Genomic DNA, 19,671 nt, shown 5'->3' on the forward strand with positions numbered 1-19,671 from the left:
CAATTTCTAACATTCTGTGATTCTGTGATCCTGTTCAATTGATTTCTTTCTGCAGTAAAATTGTGTTTAAATTGGATTTTAAGAAAATTAGTAGTATGAATACAGTTCTTTTGTTTTGAATATTAATTTTCATAATCAGCCCTAAGAATTGGGGGGTGGGGGGGAGAGAAATTGATTTGACAGCGTGGTTCTGCAGTGTCATTTTTCTGTCTGTGTTTCATTTCAGACCAGAATTTTCATGTGCATTTTGTATTTTCGTTGCTGTCTAGAAGAGAAGACAGGTCAACCCCTGTTGTCCTTGGTTTAGAGAGGCAGGGACAGTTGCCTCTGATCTGCTACAGACGATCTGTTGCTTTTTCAGAAAGCTTTCTTAGGCTTCAGAAGTTGAAGTCTGCTTAACTTGAGCATGAAACTTTTAAAACTTTGTGAAGTGGCCTGTGATACTCCTTTTTCATGCCAGCATTATTCTCATACAGCTTCACGAGTTCTCATGTTGTAGACTAAGCCTCCAAAGCAAATATAATAACAATAAAAATGTACATAAACACCTTGTCTTCAGAGAGGTAGTGAGGAGATCGTTTACATCATCAGCGTTTACGTAACTGTAAACTAAAAAGAGACCACAAACTTCCCAGAAGGTAAAAAGCATTTTTATGCTGTTGTGGTTTTCCTGAACTGAGTAGCTGCCTGTAGAAAGAATTTTCATTGGCTCACCAGGAGGCAGAGTATAATCCATCCAGGTTTTCATATGAATTATCTTGTAGTAAATATTGATATAAGCATGCAGTGAGTGGTAGTTATGAATGAACTGCAGGCCAAAACTGTATATGTGGGTTTTTTCTCCTGTTTGCCGCACGTCTACAGAGTATGGCAATATTGTTAATTCTGTAAGATGCACTATTACAAACCTGGCAAAGCTTTGTTTTAATATCTCAGCCCCTCTAGACAAAATCACACAGTGAATATTTGATGGATGCTGTTAGATTAGTGTAAGAAAAACATTTAGTTTGGGCTTTGGATGTATCTAAGGTTCCCTCCCCCTTTTCAAAAAGGTTAAATATGCTGTTCAAATCGTGTTTTCAACTTCCAGCATTGCCCTCTGTGATCAGCATTGTGTGTTGATTCTTCAACTTTCCTTTATAAGCACAGAGAGACTTTAAGGTACACTTCCGAAGTTGTGCACGCAATGGCAAAAATGGGGAAGAATAACAATAGGAGTGACTTGATCTTCGTATATTGCCATTATTTAACACCTCAGATTTCAGAAGATGTGGCCATCAGCTTTTTTGCATCCTTAACACAGAGCTGACATTGTTTTAGTTACTGTGGAGCCTAAGACTTAAAGAGAAATACTGGAGCTCCTTGCACCATGTTCTGTTCATTAGTGATATTATTATGATTAGCCTGTGTGGGCAAACAGCTGCTGGCTGTATGGCCATGATGCATACACAGCACTTAGGCATGACTGCCAGGCAGATCCGTGCAGCTGGCAGCAGTATGTGCTGATTCAAGAAAATAAAGGTAGTTGTTGCTTTTGGAATCCTGCTCTTTTCAGTCCTGCAACTTGGGCAGCTTAGAGGCACAGATTACTCGTCTGCACTCTGTTCGTGTTACGCAGGCAGCACTTGTGTGCCATTAAGAGAGAGAGCATCACCACTTTCTTCAAAATTAGAGATTTGAAGGGGTTTTCTTGTCTGTCTCCCTTTTTTTTGACAGAATTAATGTCCTGCCAAACCTGTCCAAAATGAAGATTTGCAAATAATTTGCAGATCCCCAAATTTCTTCCTGCTTTTCTGTTCATTTTTGCTCTGGTTGCTGAGTTGAAAAAGCAGCATACCATGAAGCGGAGAAACAGTCGTGAATCCAAACCATATAAGGACCTCATCAGCTGTTTAAATAAATTGACTGGTAGACAGATCAGCAAGAGAGATTTTTCAAATGAGTGGTTTCATTATAAAAGAAAGGAAACAAGCAAACATCTATTTTTTTTCCAGTATGTGTGGAAGTATAAAACATTCAGCATCATTTTTCGCTGCATGCATTTTACCTACTTTGAAATTGATATAACAGGTTTGTGGGTTTTTTTTTTTTTTTCTTTTCTCACTAGATTAGTTTGGTGACGACCTTCTGGCGTTCATTTAAGTATCAAAAGGGCTTTAGTGTCTTCTCCAAACACAGTGATTTCACTTTTCAATCCCTTCTTCCAGTCATTGATAAAGCTGCTTATGAGTCTGGGCTGTTCTCAGCCATGATCCATGGGAGAACCTACAGCTGACTTTTCACCCTGAAGACTGATCTTTGTTTCCAATCCTTTAGCCAGATTTCAATCCAGAAAATTAAAACTTAGTCCAGTCCCATGAAAACTTAGTTTCTTTAGTTTGTTTAAAATCTTTGATATGAAGCCCAAGTAAAGGCTTTTTGAAAATGCAAATATGCCATGTCCGATACATTGCCTGAGAGCTCGGAGAGCTTACTGCCATGCTTGTGCAACTCCATCATCCCAATGAGGCAGGATTTCCCCATGGACATCTGCCTTCCCCATAGACCCATTTCCATCATGCAATGTCATCTTACTCTTCATTGTAAATACCACCATTTTATCTGGAAGGATGTCAGACGCGTGGCCTGTAGTTCCCAAGATGGCCTCTATCTATTTAGGCAACCAGCAGTCCTCTGGCACCATGGCCATTTGTCACAGTATGTGGAACGTTTTGGCCAGCAGTTATGCAATTTCATGGTGGAGTTCCTTCAGGGCTTTTGTGAGAATGCCACCCAACCTGGGTGACATATTAACTTCTCACCTACCAATCTAGTCTGGTGCTCCTGTGTATTTTCTTCTGGCTGATCTCACTCCTCTCCTTATTTGCTACAAGGAATGGGGTCAGGTGTGGAAATCTCCGATATCTTCAGCAGTAAAGACTGAGGCAAAGACATGATTGAGCTTCCCTACTGTAGACTTGTCCCTCAGTAACCCTTCCAGTCTTGCCATCAAGTGGTCTGACTGATTCCCTGTGTACCTTCCTATGACTGATGTCCTTAGTGAACATTTTACATTCTGAGCATCCTCTGAAGGGTGCTGCTTAAATTCTTCCTTTTCTCTTGATTTCTTTGGCCATATCGTTGTTTTTATTGTTTTAATTGTGGCACATTTTACCTGAGCTTCTAGTACAGTACTCATGAATAGTCTGCCTTTAGGCCTCTGCTGATCTTTTGGGTGCATGACTTCCAGTGTACTTATGCAAATTTCAAACAATAAACATCTCAAGAAATATTTTTAAAAGTTAATTGTTTGGAAAGTACATACATGGTTTTGTATTTTGTATTATCATAGTGTCTTCTGTTTTGCATTTCTACCTGCTTTTCTTCTGCTCCTACCATCTAACTACATTTTGCAACGCTGTGCGGGTTCCCTCGCAGCATTCTGAAAGCAATTTTGTCTTCTGCTTGCCTTCTAACATTGTCAGAACAATTGTTCTTAGAAACACTGTACCCATTGTACTTTTACTAGCCCGTGATTGTGCATATAAGTCAAAACTGACCCTTTTACTGGCAGTTACCTACATTTTCACATCTTGCAAAGTCTGTCCCTAAAGCAGGATCCCAATTTGGGTGGTAACAAAGAAAACCGTATTTAATATTGCTAGTAGTATTGTAAAAGTATCTCTGTTGAAAAAGGAAATTGAAGCATTTTGGACTTCTCAGCCACAGTACACAGATAGGAAAGGAAAAAGCCTGGACAATAATTCTGTGTGTCAGAGCTTCAGTACCTTGCATGACGTGTAATATATAGCAGATTTGTATACTAACTTCTTTAAAATCCACAATGCTTACATGCCAGTATTTGGATAATTTACTTTCTGAAGGAAAAAGGGAGTCTGATTGCTGTTGCTTAAAAAAAAAAAAAAAATAAAGTTTGTTTATGCTTTGAATATTTTGGCAGTGTTCTTGTGCATAAACTTTTTTTCATATTTATGTGCATAAGTTCAGATAGGATGGATGGTGGTGTTTAAGTAAAAAGGACCACATTAGTTGTCCTTATATCATCTAGATAAGCAGCAGCTGCACTGGTTAGTACAGACAGTGCTTTAGCAAACAGCTGGTTCTTATCTGAATGACAAAGGGCCAGGGTAGAGACCTTTTTTATTTAAAAAAAAAATAAAAAAAAATTTTTTTGTTTCTATTTTTATTTTAAGAGAATGGAGAGAGAAGGAGCTACAGGCCATCTGTAGCATGTAAAGTTTTATTGCATTTTTATGAATATGATCATTTATTATTGATCAGTGCTAGGACCCAGAAAGGGAACTCTTTTCAGCGTGGAAAAGAGAAGGCTCGGGGATCTTACCAGTGCCTATAAATACGTGATGGGGGGAATTAAGAAGACCAATGCAGACTCTCCTCAGGGCTGCCCAATGCCAGGACAAGAAGCAACAGGCACAAACTGAAATACAAGAAATTTCTTTAAACATAAGGAAGAAATTATGTTCTGAGAGCATGGTCAACCACTGGCACAGGTTGCCCAGAGAGGTTTTGGAGTCTTTGTCCTTGGATGTATTTGAAACCCAACTGGGCAAGGCACTGGGCAACCTGTCTTGCTGACCTTGCTTCAAGTAAGAAGTTGGACTAGATTGTCTCCAGATTGTCTCAGCCTGTCCATGACTCTGAACTGTCACACCAGGAAGTGCTTCCGCTAGGGCCAGCTAGCTGTTCATAAGAAGTATAGGGGACAGTTGCTGCCTAGCTTACTTGCATTGTCAGGCCTTTAATGAAGGTCAGGGTTCATACATGTTTGTTTATATTACCTGCTCTTTATCAGTTAATCAAATTAAATTATACTGCATAGCACTGATATCGGCTAAGGGAAGGAACTGGAATGTGTAATTCAAGCTCTTTATTAGAAATGCATCAGGAAGAACAAAATTTTTTTTGAACTGCAATCTTGCTTTGGACTGTCGGTCTCTTTGTCTTGCCCACAGCACTGGTTCCAAATTCAGTGTATTTTTTCTTACACAAACTTTTTGTTAACAATGTAAAGAAAATAATTTTTTTTATGGTGAAAGCTAGTTGTGTAGTTCCTGTCTAATGTTGTCTATTTTATAAAAGACATTGCATCTTTTGTAAAATATTTGTGTAGCTGGCTGTCTTTTGAGATGCTAATTAGAAATGGAAATAGTTTTCCCCATGAAAATTATAAAATACATGATTCACTTTACAAAACATGGCCATCTAAATGCAACGCTCCTGCTGTTTTTTATTTACTCTATACTTTACTGCATTACCAGGAGTGAATTTCTATGTATTTCTCTGATTCAGAGCTTTCTTCTTGTCAGTATCTTTCTGAAAATCTCTTGACACCTTACTACAAATGAGTTTGAAAGTTGATGGGTTGTCACATGAAGAAGGACTGTGCGATATGGCTCACTGAAAGCTGGACACTTGTTACATAAAGTCATCAATATAGCACTGGGAGAATAAATCCCAAAGCACTTTGATATTTTCACACCTTACTTAAAGGCAGTGAAATAAAGGTTAGTTCATCATTTAATGCCTTTATCATGCAAGTTTAAGCTTTCAAGCAGTCCAGTGTTGCTGTGCTTTTTTTTCTTACAGTGTTTCAGAATTTAATGTTTCTGTTCTTTTGAATTTGCCTTGGATTCCTTTATAACAGAGGCTACAAATATTGTTTAATTTACTTTTCAGTAAAGCTGTCAGTTGTAATCTGCAATTTAAAAAAACTAATAAAACAAATCCTCATTTCACAATTTAAACCTTACTGAGTCTAATTCACTTGCATCACAAGTTTATTATTCTCCTGCGGCTTGACGTGCCTCCAATTGTAATTGTGTTGACCCTCCGATGCAGTAAATCTCCCCAGTGCTTATCAAACTGGGAGAGATAAGTCTACAATTTGGAACTTCATTAAATATCTCATTTATATTAAACAGATGATGGCTTTGAACAGAAATAATAATTTTTGCAGGCTCTGAGACCTCCCGATTGTGGTCTCCTCGACTTTGTAACGCGGTGTTTTGCAGACCTCCACCCCTCCTTGTACTGGGCGGTATGCCAGCGCCCAAATGTCAGAAGTTGTTAGTCCATCAGGCTGACTTCAAAGCCTCTGCTGTGGAGGCTGCCCCTGAGTGCTTTGTAGCCCTTGAAGCAGATTTTTAGTCATCTGGGGATTGCGGGTGGAGTGATTAATAATGGGCAACTGTTTAAAGAAAAAACAACCAACAAACAAGTTGCTTGTTATTGTAATTCCTGAAACTATGAACTGCTCTTCTTGTGCTCATTTGGAGACCGGTCCTGTGGAATAAGCATTCCTGGTTCCCAGTGGCTTCAAAGAGTTTGCAGTGTGCTCCATATCTTGCACTTTCTGTTCCCTGCTGTATTTCAATATGTATAAAGTATATACTGTGGGATTTGTGTAAGGACATTGTTCTTGAGATTTAACTATACACTTCAATACGAAGAGGTGTGTGGGTGAGAACAGCTAGCACTTTGATGTGTAAGTTCATACAATTACCCTGCAAAAGACATCTATTTTTTAATATTTGTATTTTTTTTTAATAGAGCTGGATTCGGTTCACACTGTTTAGGTGAGTTTAATGGTCTTGGCAAAGCTCCTTTAGTAGCGTTACTGAGTACCGGCAGAGTGCTGGAGCTCGGGTGAACCAAGAGCTTTAGGGGCAGGAAGGCTGGATGGTGCAAGACCTGGGTGACAGTGTGGGTTGTCTCTTATGTCTGCAGTAAGCAACTGGGTGCTGACAAATTGGGCATCCGACCTGACCGGTGAGCACACAGGTGCTTGTCCTCCTCGCTCCCGGGGGCTGCCTTGGCAGTGGAGTTGCCTGTGGCTAAGCCCAGCTAGATGATACCAGGTTGTTTTCTTTCTTTGCCTTGCACAGGTGCTGCTTTTCTTTGAGCTCTGATTGTGTGGGACTCACTGAGGAAAACTAGGCTTTTTCCTCTCTTTGAAAAATCTGAGAGGCATATGCAGGAAAACAAGGAATGACCAGCTTCTGCAAACAAGGGCTGAGCTGGGAAGTTGCTCCGGGAGCCTTCTGATGGAAGGCAGCTGGGGCAGGGGGGTGGCCGTATGCGTAGTCTTCTTCTCTGTGCATGTGGCCAAGCAGCCCGTCTCCATCGCTTCTTCCACCACCTACTTCATCTGCCTCGTAATGCCCTGGGGAGGTGTGCCTGGGGTCGTGGTGAGCAGGGACCTGGCAGCTCCACGGCAGGAGGGCTGGGTTGAGGGGGCACCTCAGATTTTGCCAGTTCTGGTTTTTGTGGCTCTGCCTGGATGCTGTGGCAGTGCCAGGGATCAGGAAAGCTTCCAGACTGAACAGAGTCCGCGGGGCCTCTGCACCCTGCGGCCAGGAAAGGCAGAGCAAAGAACTCATCATAAATTAAAAAAAAAAAAAAAAAAAGAAAATAAAAGTGAATGTGAAGCCCAACTTCTTTTTTTCTTTTCCCTCCTAACTGCAAAATGAGTGTTTGTGTATCAGTTACTAATGTGTGTGGTGGGGTTTCCTGGGGGTTTCCATGATGGTTACATTTGAAAGCAAATTGCAGCACTTCAAAAAGCACCAGAAACCCAATTCCAAGCGGAGTTCCTGCTGCCCGCTCCTGATGGGCCTTGTTCTGACAGGCTGTCAGTGTGGGAATGATGGCTCAGCTGTCTGCCCGATACTGTCGAAAAAAGCCAAAACTGTCTGTTTAAAAAAACTATCCAACAAAGAGACACCAAAATGCAAAGGCTTTTTTTCACCAATTTTCTCCTGAAGGATTTGAAATTTGACAGAGCACCATGAGAGGTGCAGTGTAAAGTGTCTCAGAAAGTTGGTCATTAAGCGGAGCTGTCATTGCAAATTATCTTTGTCCAGGGTGAGAAGTTCTAGCTCATTTGGTGCCCAGACAGGTCTGGGCCTTAGGCAAGTTGTTACAGTTCCCCCATGCCGCTAAATGGACCCTGGGTGCTAATTTTCCTCTCTCTGTGCAGCTGGAGTCACCTGGGAGCCCCTCTGGGCCTGAGCTGCCCATAGAGACGCTGCTGGATGACCGGGAACGGAGGATTTCCCACTCCCTCTACGGCGGGATCGAAGGTCTCAGCGAGTCGCCCACAAGGAACGTGGCGCTGAGCAGGATAATGGGTGAGTCCCATCAGCTCTGCTCACCGGGGTGTGGTTTTGTCCCTCTCCGTAATGCACCGAAGGGCGATTAATGTGTTATGTGTGTTGGAATGAGGGAAGACAGAGGTTGCACCGACCAACTTAGAACGTGCCTTAGCATGGTTGCACACAAGCCTTCTGGATAGTTAATGTGAGAGAGAAAGTCAGTAAATAGAATCATAAAGTGAATTTTGTGTCCTGTGGCAGGTAATGGAAGAAATAATGGGTGAATTTAACATGGTTTTGCAGTGTCTGATCTGGGACAATAAATTATTGGCTGGTCAAGTCTCCATGCTGAGCCTTCATTCGCCTGAAAGTCAGTGACTCATGGGAATTTATGATTAATTTCAGCATTTCTTCTCCTCTGTTTCAGTCATACTAAAGTACAAAAATAAATAAGGCAAACTTGCATCCATTTATGCTAATTTGAGTATTTCATTAATTTGTTTGAATTTTTGCTTTGCAGGACACCAATTTTAAAACCTCATAACTAATTTCAAGCTTCCCTTGTGCAGATTCTGTGCCATACCATCTGCATGGCCCCAGTGGATAATGAGGTTATTAGCGGTTGCTCTGCAGCAGTTCAGCTTCCGATGTACAGAGCTAGGTAATAAAGACTTGTCTTGCCACAGGAGTGGTTGGATTTACTGACTAGGATGGGATTAGTTTGAAAGGATTTTCAAATTTAAACACAAAAAGCAGCTTGATGAAAATAGCACCTGACAGAAGACGTGACAATTGCTTGCTTGAGTTGCAAGTTTTAAACAGAATATGTGGACATTAAATCTGGGGCTTTTTTTATTGTAGTTGACACGCACAGACTATATTGGAAGATTCCGCTATAAGCGTAATATGATGCAAGGCTGAACTTAGTTTTTAATTCCTTGAGATTGATTTTCAGCCTTTAGAAAATGAAAGTCCACCACTTAGGCTTTTTCCAGTCAACAATTTGTATATAAATACTTCACTCTGTTTTGGAGTTATTTGAGGTTTTTGTTGAATTTTTGTATTTTTCAGTTTGCTTTTTTTCATGCTGTAGTAGAATAACACTGTTGTTAAACTCTCTGAAAATCCACAAATTTTCTACTTAGTATATTTCATCAATTAAGTCTTTTGTCTCTTTTTTGTGTATTTGGGCAACAGTAGTTAGAAATAAATCATATTCTGTTCTGTTGCATTACATTTCGTGCAGACCAGAAGAAAAATTATATTCCTGAAAATCAAGGAAGCATGAAACCTTTTCACCCAAAGTCATATGCTCTTAAAGAGAACAATTTAAAAAACCATTTATTTGTTGACAAATTCAAGAAGTGATAAAATAATTTGAAGTCTTGAACAGTACTCTCCCATAGAAGGGACTAGTTCTTGTGGTGTCAAGGCTTTAGATAAAATATTTGCAAAGTACTACCTTCTGCTTTTTCCATCAGTGTTGCAGAGGATTTACACATAGAGCTCATATAAGCGTTAACGAGTTATCGCTTAAACACCTTGTCCAGTGATGGGAGAAGAAACCCCGAGAGAATCTGTGTGCATGTGTGTCTGCAATGCACTTTATTTCCACGTTGAAGGAACACAGGACTTGCCATGGCAAATTGAACTAGTGGTTCATCAGTCTGGTATCATTCCTTTAGTAGTAGCCGGTAACTGATATTTCAAAAAGTCTTTCCAAAGGTCTTAAAATCTAATGCTTTTGGATTCCTCTGCAATGCAGACATAGGGAAAAAAAAAATCCATCCTGCATTTTGTAAGAGTTTTATAACCTAAAGTTGGTGTTTTGCTTTCCTCTGAATCATCATTTTTCTGCATTGTTTCCAGAAACCAACAACTATGTAGAAAATTGGTTCATTGTGACTTATATCCAGGGATACTTTAGTTGGAAGCACATGGAAAATCAAATTGTGCCTAAACCTCATAGAAAATATGATCTAGTCCAGCATAACTGAAAACTGGTCTCACCAGAACTGGGTCGTTCCCTTCTGCAATCACGGCAGCTTCACACAGGTGTCATGTTTAAACCCAGTTTTTAAGTAGCAGTCAGCTTTCTAATATGTTAATTTTTCTGAACTAATTAGTACCATCAAGTTAAAACTGCAGTGTTTATAATCTTTTGTGATATTATTTCATGCATGTTTTCCTGCAGCACCATACAACACAGAGGTATTATCACCTGTTGGCAGAGATAGGTACAGTTGCTTGTTTCAGAGTAGCTAATTTTTGTAAGACTCAGTTATTTATTATGCGGTGGAATTCCTGTCCTGTTAGCATTGATAAGGTGAAAAAACTCAGAACTTTTTTTATTTTCTTCAGAATGTATATGTGGTGTTACGTGACTCTTCCGGAGTCTTCCTTCTCTCTTGTAAATTGTCCTAAAAGCAGGGGGATTAGTCCTAGGGACAATCTGGCTGAGGAAGACTCGAGATCTGTACCTTTCCAGGTTGGTCCTGAACATGAAAACAAGCCAAAAGGAGTGTTTTATGCAGTGCTGATTCCCTTGAGTGCTCTCCCCATATCGACGAGCCTGCTGACTTATGGGCTCTCTGAATCACCTGATGTCTTTTTATTTACCCCTCAATGGATTTAACTGTGTAAACTTTCAGTACTCTCAGTACCTTGTGTTGAGGAGGTCACAGTTTGATTTCGTGTGTGAAAGCATAGGTCTTTCTGCTTCTTTTGCTGTTGGATAAAAATTATGGATTTTGAGTTTTCTTCCTTCCCAAGTTAGACTATTCAAAAGTGATAATCTCAAGGTCTGGAAAATGCCTGCTCTTTTCAGTCATTGCTTAAAGTTGGAACAGAACTTTCAAGAGAGTTTTGTTTCTTTTAAACACATTTAATGTAATTTTCAGGAAAGGTATTTAGGACAATTTGCTTACTCTTTCAATCCAAAACTGACAGCAAGAACTGTTTGTCAGATCCTTGCTGTGAGAGTGGGAATAAAATACCAATTTTAGAACATGTTTTAAATTATGTAAAATAATGTTTACTTACTGCAAAAAGTCTACATGAATCTTTTAATGTTTCTGATGGTTCTTATGTTGATCTACTTTTCTAGATGATTATTGCTATCATAGATTTTCTTATTCTTTTTCACTTCATAATATTTCAGTGAAAATTTCTGATGGAGAGGAGATACCACTATCTGTATTTGGGAATTATATTTTTGTTTTGATGAGACATTTTTTTATTTATACAAATTGGGTGTTCTCTTCTAAGAATTAGATGGCTATAATAAACCCTTATGTTTGTTTGTTTATTTTTAATATCTGCAGGTTGCATGCTGTTAGTACATTCAGAATAACAACTGTGTTATGCTGGTTTGCTTGGCTCTGTGATTAAAAATTCAAGTCTCTTCTGATGCACCATTCTTGTGTATCACCCGTTATGCTCCTCAGTTTTGCAATACACAAATACATAGCTGCTGTCTCTATAAATTATTCTTATTCAACAAACAGCTTAGTACAAAGTCCTCTTTCATGTCTTTCTTCTAGTTGCTGATATTTTTTTCTGAACATGGTGGGTTTTGTTGCTAACGGTGACTAAACAACAGTTATTTATCGGGGGTACACAGAATAACAATAGCTTGCACTGAATCTGGTTTTCATCCTGAAGGATCCCCCAGAACTTTGTAAAATTTGATAGTTCCTACGCAACAGGAAGTACTTTGTTCTCTACATAAATAATTACTATCTTAAACATAGAATCATGAGGAAGCACTACTGAAAAAAAATTAGCTAGAGATGTAGAGCGTGTGTGTCAAAGAAATGAAAATAATCCTTCACAAGCAGAGTGCAGTTCTCCTGCCAGGAGTCTCGTCAGAATGTGGTGGTCTGCTACAGTAATCTTGACAGATCTGAGCACTCTCTTTAGATCCCAAGCCTGGATATAGTAGACACATTTTTGTCCTTAGACGTTTCCCCCACATGTATTCCCAATCCCACCTCTATTTAGCTTGGAAAATTAGAATATGTGAGTATTTTGCCAAAGCTCAGTATATTGCTGCGGACAAATATGCTATTAGTGAAAAATAAACAAATTAAGATCTTGAGAAATTCTAATTTCTTTTTGCACAATTCTCTGTATCCTTCTTGTAGGAAGTGTCATCACTACGATTATAATCATCAACACTTATTTTCTTTTGTTATTATTTCTCTTATTTATTACTCTGTTTATTACTTTGGTTAGTGCTTAATTATTCATCACAGGAGTAGCTGTTACTGTTTTCTTGGCCAGGCATGTTAGGAATCACTTTCCATGTCAGAAAGGCCCTCTACTTGTGGAAGAGGCTTGAAGTGTACCATTGGTCTGAATCCTGCGAGATTAAAATGCTCATGAGAGTCACTCATAAAGTAAGACTTGATTTTAAACAAATCATAAGTGTTCAACAGATTTCTTAGACCTTCATTTAAAGAGAAAGCAATAGCAAAAGCACAAGGACCAAGCTAGATACAGTACCATGAGAATGCAGTGTAGTATGGGAGCCAAGTTGTTACCACAAACAGATTGACCAAACTTCAGGGATTTTCATGCTTTAGAAGGACCTGGAGTAGCTGGGTTCATCATGAGTAAGCCTGTTGTTCATTTCTGATACTGTGTATGCTCAGGGTTTTTTTGAAACACTTTATGTTGGTGGTTTAATGCAGGTCCAAACTATTTTCTGGTGTGTTACAGGTCTATACAGTTACAGGTTTGAAGTGTTAGTTTGGTGTATTTTTCCCTCTAAGCTGAAGGTGTCATAGACCTGGAGAGCAGCCATTTGGTACTGGAGCTCTGAGACTTCTTTTTCCGCACAGACAGATGGGAACCCTTCTTACCCCATAGTTTGGTATTATCCTCGGGCTACATGTGTTTAGATTGGTAACTTGTTCAAGAAATTTGAGCCTCATTGTCCTGGGATGAGACATACTTGAAAGGGAGAATGTTTTCCCTTCCTTATTACACTGTCCAAAATACTACGTATGATTACAGATTACCTTTCTGAAGTTGAATTAATATATGCAAAACTGGACTTGAAGTGTGTTCAGAGTCTAAATTTTATAGTACTTTTCTAGCCCAGGGGAAAATTAATGTCTTGGAGAGGTTGGTAGTCAGCTCGAACAAAATCTTAGATTTGTAGATCAGTCAAATATACTGATGATTAGTAGGTTTGAAGTTTCTTTGATGTTTCCTTGTAATGTTTCTCACAACACTTGCAGAGTTGCTTTCTCCAAGGGTATTTTCTGTCCACTTCAGATGAGCTCTCTACAAAGGACAACTTGAGTCCATTGCTGAGGTCTGTCTAACCATCTGCTGAAGGTGAAGCCTTTCACCTGTTTTTAGCTTCATCTGCAGTGAAAAGCATGGGCACGTCAGAAGGGTTTTCTCCTTAATTCCAAAGCAACTATTAAAATGTCAGTCTTTACCCTTGTCAGATATAAAGAACAATAGTGAAAAGTTAAAAATGTTACTGAATTACTGTAGCCTCTCAAATGGGAAGTTCAATCTGCCAAATGCCATAAGGTTATACCTTTTCACAATCAATTCTTTGGAGACATTATTAACTAACAGAGTTAACAGTCTTGTAGGCATTATGTTTGGAAAGAAGTACATTACCAGGCTGAACATTAACCTGTCCATCAAAGAAGCTATTGCTGGGTAAAGAATCAGCTGTTACGCAAACTGAACACATTCATATCAGTTTGACAGTGATGAGATGTTCTCCATGCAGTACCTTTTCCTTCCAGCCACTTTTTCAGCCTTCTTCAGTGATCTCTTTTGAAGCCATTTTTTCCCCCTTTGGAAAGCTATTCAAAATGTATTATGTAGTGCAGCGAAGATTTTAGCTACTCTTTATGCAGAAGGTTTTACTTGGTTTTTTTTTAATAATTGTATGCAAAGGTAGTGATGGTAACTGAAACCTTTCCAGGTTATTTTCCCCTAATTCTACAAATTTTTTCCATATCTGTAGTAAAAATAAAGGGTGAAAATATTTAATGTGTCCCTACAAGGAGTTTATGTTATGGAAATATGAGTTTTGGTATATATTACTGCAGTTCATTAGAGTTTTAGAATAATCTACAGTTTGTTGTCAGATTAACGGTTGATTAAACTAGTGCTTTTCTTCTCATGAGGTGTGACAATTTTACTAATTATTTTAGTAATATAATACATTTCCAGAAATAAAATTAATGTAGTGTCGTGATCATTCATTAGAAACAATTTTGTGTGTAGTGAGAGTTAGGACCAAACATTGTAAATGACAGATCTTTTTGAGTCGAGTATCAATATCTAGGAGAAAAAAATATTTTTAAAGAGATTCTGTCACATAAAAAAATATGTGCAGCTAATGTGAAAGAATCACACTTAATTAGCCGTTGCCTCAGATCATAGAATCATAGAATGGTTTTGGTTGGAAAGGACCTTAAAGATCATCTAGGTCCAACTCCCCTGCCATGGGCAGGGACACCTCCCACCAGCCCAGGTTGCTCAAAGCCTCATCCAGCCTGGCCTTGAACACCTCCAGGGGTGGAGCATCCAGAACTTCCCTGGGCAGCCTGTTCCAGTGCCTCACCACCCTCACTGCATGATAACTAAATAATTTCCATCCGGATTTGCAAATCTTTATTTTCGTTACAGGAAATTTTAGCTTAGTGTTTCTAGATACAGAAGTAACCTCTGTTTATTCCAAGTTAAAATGTTAAATGGTGATAATTCTGTATTGCTACCATCTTCCAAATGATATTGTATAACCTTCATCCTCTCAACTCTGCATCTCATGCATGTATCCTGAAAAACAGATTTATTCAGTTTAAACCATAATTACGTTACAAAGCGTTGCAATGAAAATATTATTCCTTCTGATAGTCTTTATAGCTTTTTAGTTGGTTTTGATGGCATACAAGTTTTCTGTATGTTTAAAAGTTGCTTCTGCTTTTTATACAGCAGATTGAAAATTGTTATGAAATCTTATGCATTGAAATGGTTACTGGAAAATATAATTATGTGTATGTATTTATCCCTATAACAGCAGCAGTGATAGTGGCTTTGTAATATTTATATGCACATTAAAACTGATTTTTACTTTGAAATGGTGTTTTACTAGTTTGTAAGAGTCCTCTAAATATCATCTTTTAATTGCTGCTGTCACGAATTAACCCAGTGAAGTCTGCTACTGAACAAAGAATAATGTTGAGTCCTTATTATGTCTCCTTTGTCTAGGTGATGGCTCTAATTTAACCATTTTAACAACAGTGTTAAAACTTATTTGAATTTGGTGGCAATAGAATTAGGTAACTTTTTTTTCCAAATTTTATATGTGTACTTCCAGATTATGTTGTAAAGGAGAGAATGAAAATTTGGAATCATTTGGCTTTAGCTGTGAGTTGTTATCACCCATCATAATTCTTATCTTTGTCAAGGCATTATTAAAAGGTTCCAAGTTCCCAACAGCAGTGAAAGAAGTTTCAAATTTCATGAGAGCAAGACTGGTCATGGAACAGGCTCTCTTGGAAGCCATGCTGGGGCACCTGGAGGACAGGGAGATAATTTGAGACAGCCAGCATAGCTTCACCCAGGGCAAGTCCTGCCTTACCAACTTAGTGGCTTTCTATGAGGGAGTAGACAAGGGAAGACCCATGGATGCCATCTGTTTAATATCTTCATCGGTGACATAGATAATGGGATTGAGTTCACCCTCAGTAAGTTTGCAGATGACATCAAGCTGAGTGGTGAGGTTGACACCCCTGAGGGACAGGATGCCATCCAGAGAAAACTTGACGAGCTGGAGAAGTGGGTTTCTGAAAACCTCGTGAGGTTCAATAAGGCCAAATGCAAGGTCGTACACATGGGTCGGGGCAACCCCCAGTATCGATACAGGCTGGGGAATGAAGAGATTGAGAGCAGCCCTGCAGAGAAAGACCTGGGTGTCCTGGTGGTTGAGAAGTTGGACATGAGCTGGCAGTGTGCACTTGCAGCCCAGAAAGCCAACCATGTCATGGGCTGCATCAAAAGAAGTGTGGTCAGCAGGTCAAGGGAGGTGATTCTGCCCCTCTGTCCTGCTCTCATGAGACCCCACCGGGAGTACTCTGTCCAGCTCTGGAGCCCTCAGGACAGGAAGGACATGGACCTGTTGGAGCAGTTTCAGAGGAGAGCCACAAAAATGATCAAAGGCCTGCAACACCTCTCCTATGAGGAGAGGCTGAGAGAGTTGGGGTTGTTCAGTTTGGAGCAAACTCCAAGGAGACCTGATTGCAGCCTTTCAGTACCTAAAGGGGGCTTATAAGAAAGATGGGGATAAACTTTTTAACAGGCTCTGTAGCAATAGGACAAGGGGTAATGGTTTTAAACTGAAAGAGGAGAGATTTAGACCAGATACCAGGAAGAAATATTTTACACTTAGGGTGGTGAAACAGTGGAACAGGTTGCCCAGGGAGGTGGTAGATGCCCCGTCCCTGGAAACATTTAAGGTCAGGTTGGTTTGGGCTCTGGGCAACCTGATCTAGTGGAAGATGTCCCTGCCTATTTTAAGGGGGTTGGGCTAGATGACCTCCATGGTCCCTTCCAACTCAGGCTATTCTATGATTCTATGATACTATGATCAGGAGAAGCGATGAGCTCTGTTAGTCCCCATTGAATTCACTCTTTGTTTCTACCAAATGATTTCATGCAAGAGAAGATACTGTCTCTGGGACAGGTGCTTTTCAGTGTTTCCTAGTGACAGGACCTGAGACAGTGTGCACAGACAGAAACACAGGAGGTTCTCTGTGAACATCAGGAAACTTTTTTTTTTTTTTTTTTACTGTGAGGGTGACTGAGCGCTGACACATGTTGCTCAGGGATATGGTGGAGTAGAAATGTTCAAAAAAGCCATTTGGTCAGGGTCCCGGGCAACTGGCTGTAGGTGTGCCTACTTGAGCAGGGGGAAGTTGGACCAGATGAGAGGTCACTTCCAACCTCACCCCTTTTGCGGTTCTGTGATCTTCTTGCACTAGGCCACAGATACAACTGGTGTATATTACTTTTCACACCTCTGCATAGGAAGATGTGTATAAAGTGAGACATAGTTAATTTATTTTCTGTGTTTTGTCACTCTTATCAGTAGCATTGCAGTCTGACATGACATTTTGTTAACCGTGATTATATATTATTCAGGGCACTCTGCCATTATTTAGTTTTTGGGTTTTTTTCTCCCTTTTATTGTTCAGGTAAATATCAGCTGTCTCCAACAGTGAACATGCCCCAAGATGACACTGTCATCATTGAAGATGACAGGCTGTCGGTACTCCCTCCTCATCTTTCTGACCAGTCGTCATCCAGTTCCCACGATGATGTTGGGTTTGGCACTGTTGATGCTGGTGGATGGGCTAAAGCTGCAATTAATGAGTCAACAGACTGGTAAGAACATGGTTTAATGGAAGGAAAAAAGAGATGACTGCAGTTACATCTTTTCCGTTAGTTTAATTTTTGGCTACTGCTAATATTAGTCTTCATCTTTTTTTTACTCATCACATTTAGAATTCACTGTTTTCAAACTGGTAATTGTCTGTGTTTCAGGAAGGAAGTCTGTACAGATAATTTATGAGACTTTCTGCTTCTGGTTGCAGTTTTGTGCTCTGTCAAAGCACATTTGTGGAAATGTTACTAATTGTTATTAAGACCAAGTTGGCATATAGCTGTGTGATATGATATTAATCTAGTTGCCAACTGAGCTAGCTTTTGTAAAAAAACTTTGCAACATTTAAACACTCGATTTTATGAAATAATAATTCCAAGTTGAAATTTTAATTTATAAACCTCACTGTAAGTATTTCTAAGTCCATAAAAGAAATATTTTATTTTTCTATTCCAGTATATATCTGGGGAGCCTTTTAGTAATTCTGTACACTTTCCTGATTTTCCTAATAATGTACAGTAATTTTGAAATCTGCTTAGAGGTCAAGGCATCTCTTTGTTTTGCCTTAGCGTTAATGCTTTTGCAACAAGAACTAGTTAAGATTTCTATATTGTGCAAGAATAAATACCTTTCATTATCGTTATATGATTTGTAACTGTCATGCAAAGGCAGTGTATGGTAATAGCTCCACATTTAAAAATATGGAAAGTATTAGTTCCACATTTAAAACTATGGAAAGAAGCTTTATATGTTTAATCTGTAGTAAAAATTTTTGGGAAACTTAGGTTGACTCTCTAATTACTTTTATACAATTTAATATAAGAGTATTAATAAGAAAAGCATACAGATCCATTGTTGACTTGGTTAGGTTCCTGGCAAAGAAATACTGTTTATTGCTTAGTTAGTACAAGTAATACAGATCTAAGATTTAATTTGCAAGTCCTGTCATTATCTATAGTAATAGTAAAATAAAAGCCCACCCCTGTACACTGACACTTCTTGAAGCTAGATAATTACCACAAATGGTGTGAAGTATATGAATTTTCTTATTTTTCTTGTCTCTTGAGCCTGTTATGAATATGTCAGCAATATCTTAATAAAACAGCAATAGCACCTGCCAGCTGATATGCACCTGTCAGCTTCTTCTTTTCTTTATATTAGTTTATTTCCTCTTACATCCAGGAATTGTGTTCTGTATTTTCAGCACTGTTTTAATGATTGTATAAAAAGGTAATTTTTTTCATCCTCATTTGCGTTTTATTTTAATGTTGCGGCTCTTCTCTTGGACAAGTCATACTTGTACTTTGGGCCCTTGAAAAGTCCATCTGTCTTTGTTAAAAGCTTTCAGAGCTGAGCATCTCAAACGTTTAGATAGAATAGTACTCAAGGCTGCACGTAATAGCTTACTGCTGAGGGAATTTTTTTAGCCGAATATGAGCAGAAACCTACAGCATAAAGTAAGAGCACATTTGAAACCTGCAGTTGCTTTTACATTTACTTTTGCAGCATATCTTGCTATTCATATACTTCTTTGAAAATGAAAGTAACAATAAAGAAAATAGGGATTAGATATTGTGGAATTGATCATGCTCAAAACCTTTAAATGTGCATCTTTATGAGAAATTGTAAAGGTCTTCAGACACAATTGCACTTAAAAGAACAGATCAGTGCAGTGCCTTACTATCTAATGTATTCTATTTGTAAAAAAGTAAATAGCAGTAGAATTAGATTGTTGCATTAATTTCCTGCTGCTAATGGATGAAGGAAGACTTGTAAAACGAAGGTGCATTGTATGATTTGGCTGGAAGGCACAAAGGGTAACACTAAGAATATGGATGAAGGGTTATCCAAACAAGAATGGCAGCTGTTCTGAATCACTGAAGAAAATGTAAGCTTTTCCAGCCTCGCAGTATCTCCCTAATCCTTGATGAAAATGTTATGAAAACAAAGGGGCAATAAGACAGGATTAATAAGTGGAATTTTAATAACATCGAGGGTCAGAAGATGGTTACATTCTTTTAAGGATCAGCTGTCATTCCAGAAATCTTATTTGTTAAGTATGCTAGAATATAGTAAATTGCATTTGGCATTGCTTAATGACTTGCACTAAATTCACCTTCTGTCTTTTATTAATGT

The 19,671-nt window shown here is 38.9% G+C and overlaps 1 protein-coding gene across 1 annotated transcript in view; it reads left to right on the top strand.

The window, feature by feature from the left end:
* Positions 1-7,999: 7,999 nt before the first annotated feature.
* Positions 8,000-19,671, top strand: part of LOC104471412 (partitioning defective 3 homolog) — a gene marked incomplete at both ends in the record, with an annotated part of 28,338 nt that continues 16,666 nt past the window's right edge. Inside the window, 2 exons of the mRNA XM_010086748.1 lie at positions 8,000-8,150; positions 17,348-17,537. Coding sequence (XP_010085050.1) covers positions 8,000-8,150; positions 17,348-17,537 — 341 coding nt within the window. The remainder of the gene's footprint in view (positions 8,151-17,347; positions 17,538-19,671) is intronic.

This window comes from Pterocles gutturalis, unplaced genomic scaffold, assembly GCF_000699245.1.
Source record: "Pterocles gutturalis isolate BGI_N339 unplaced genomic scaffold, ASM69924v1 scaffold20596, whole genome shotgun sequence".
NCBI lineage: Eukaryota > Metazoa > Chordata > Aves > Pterocliformes > Pteroclidae > Pterocles > Pterocles gutturalis.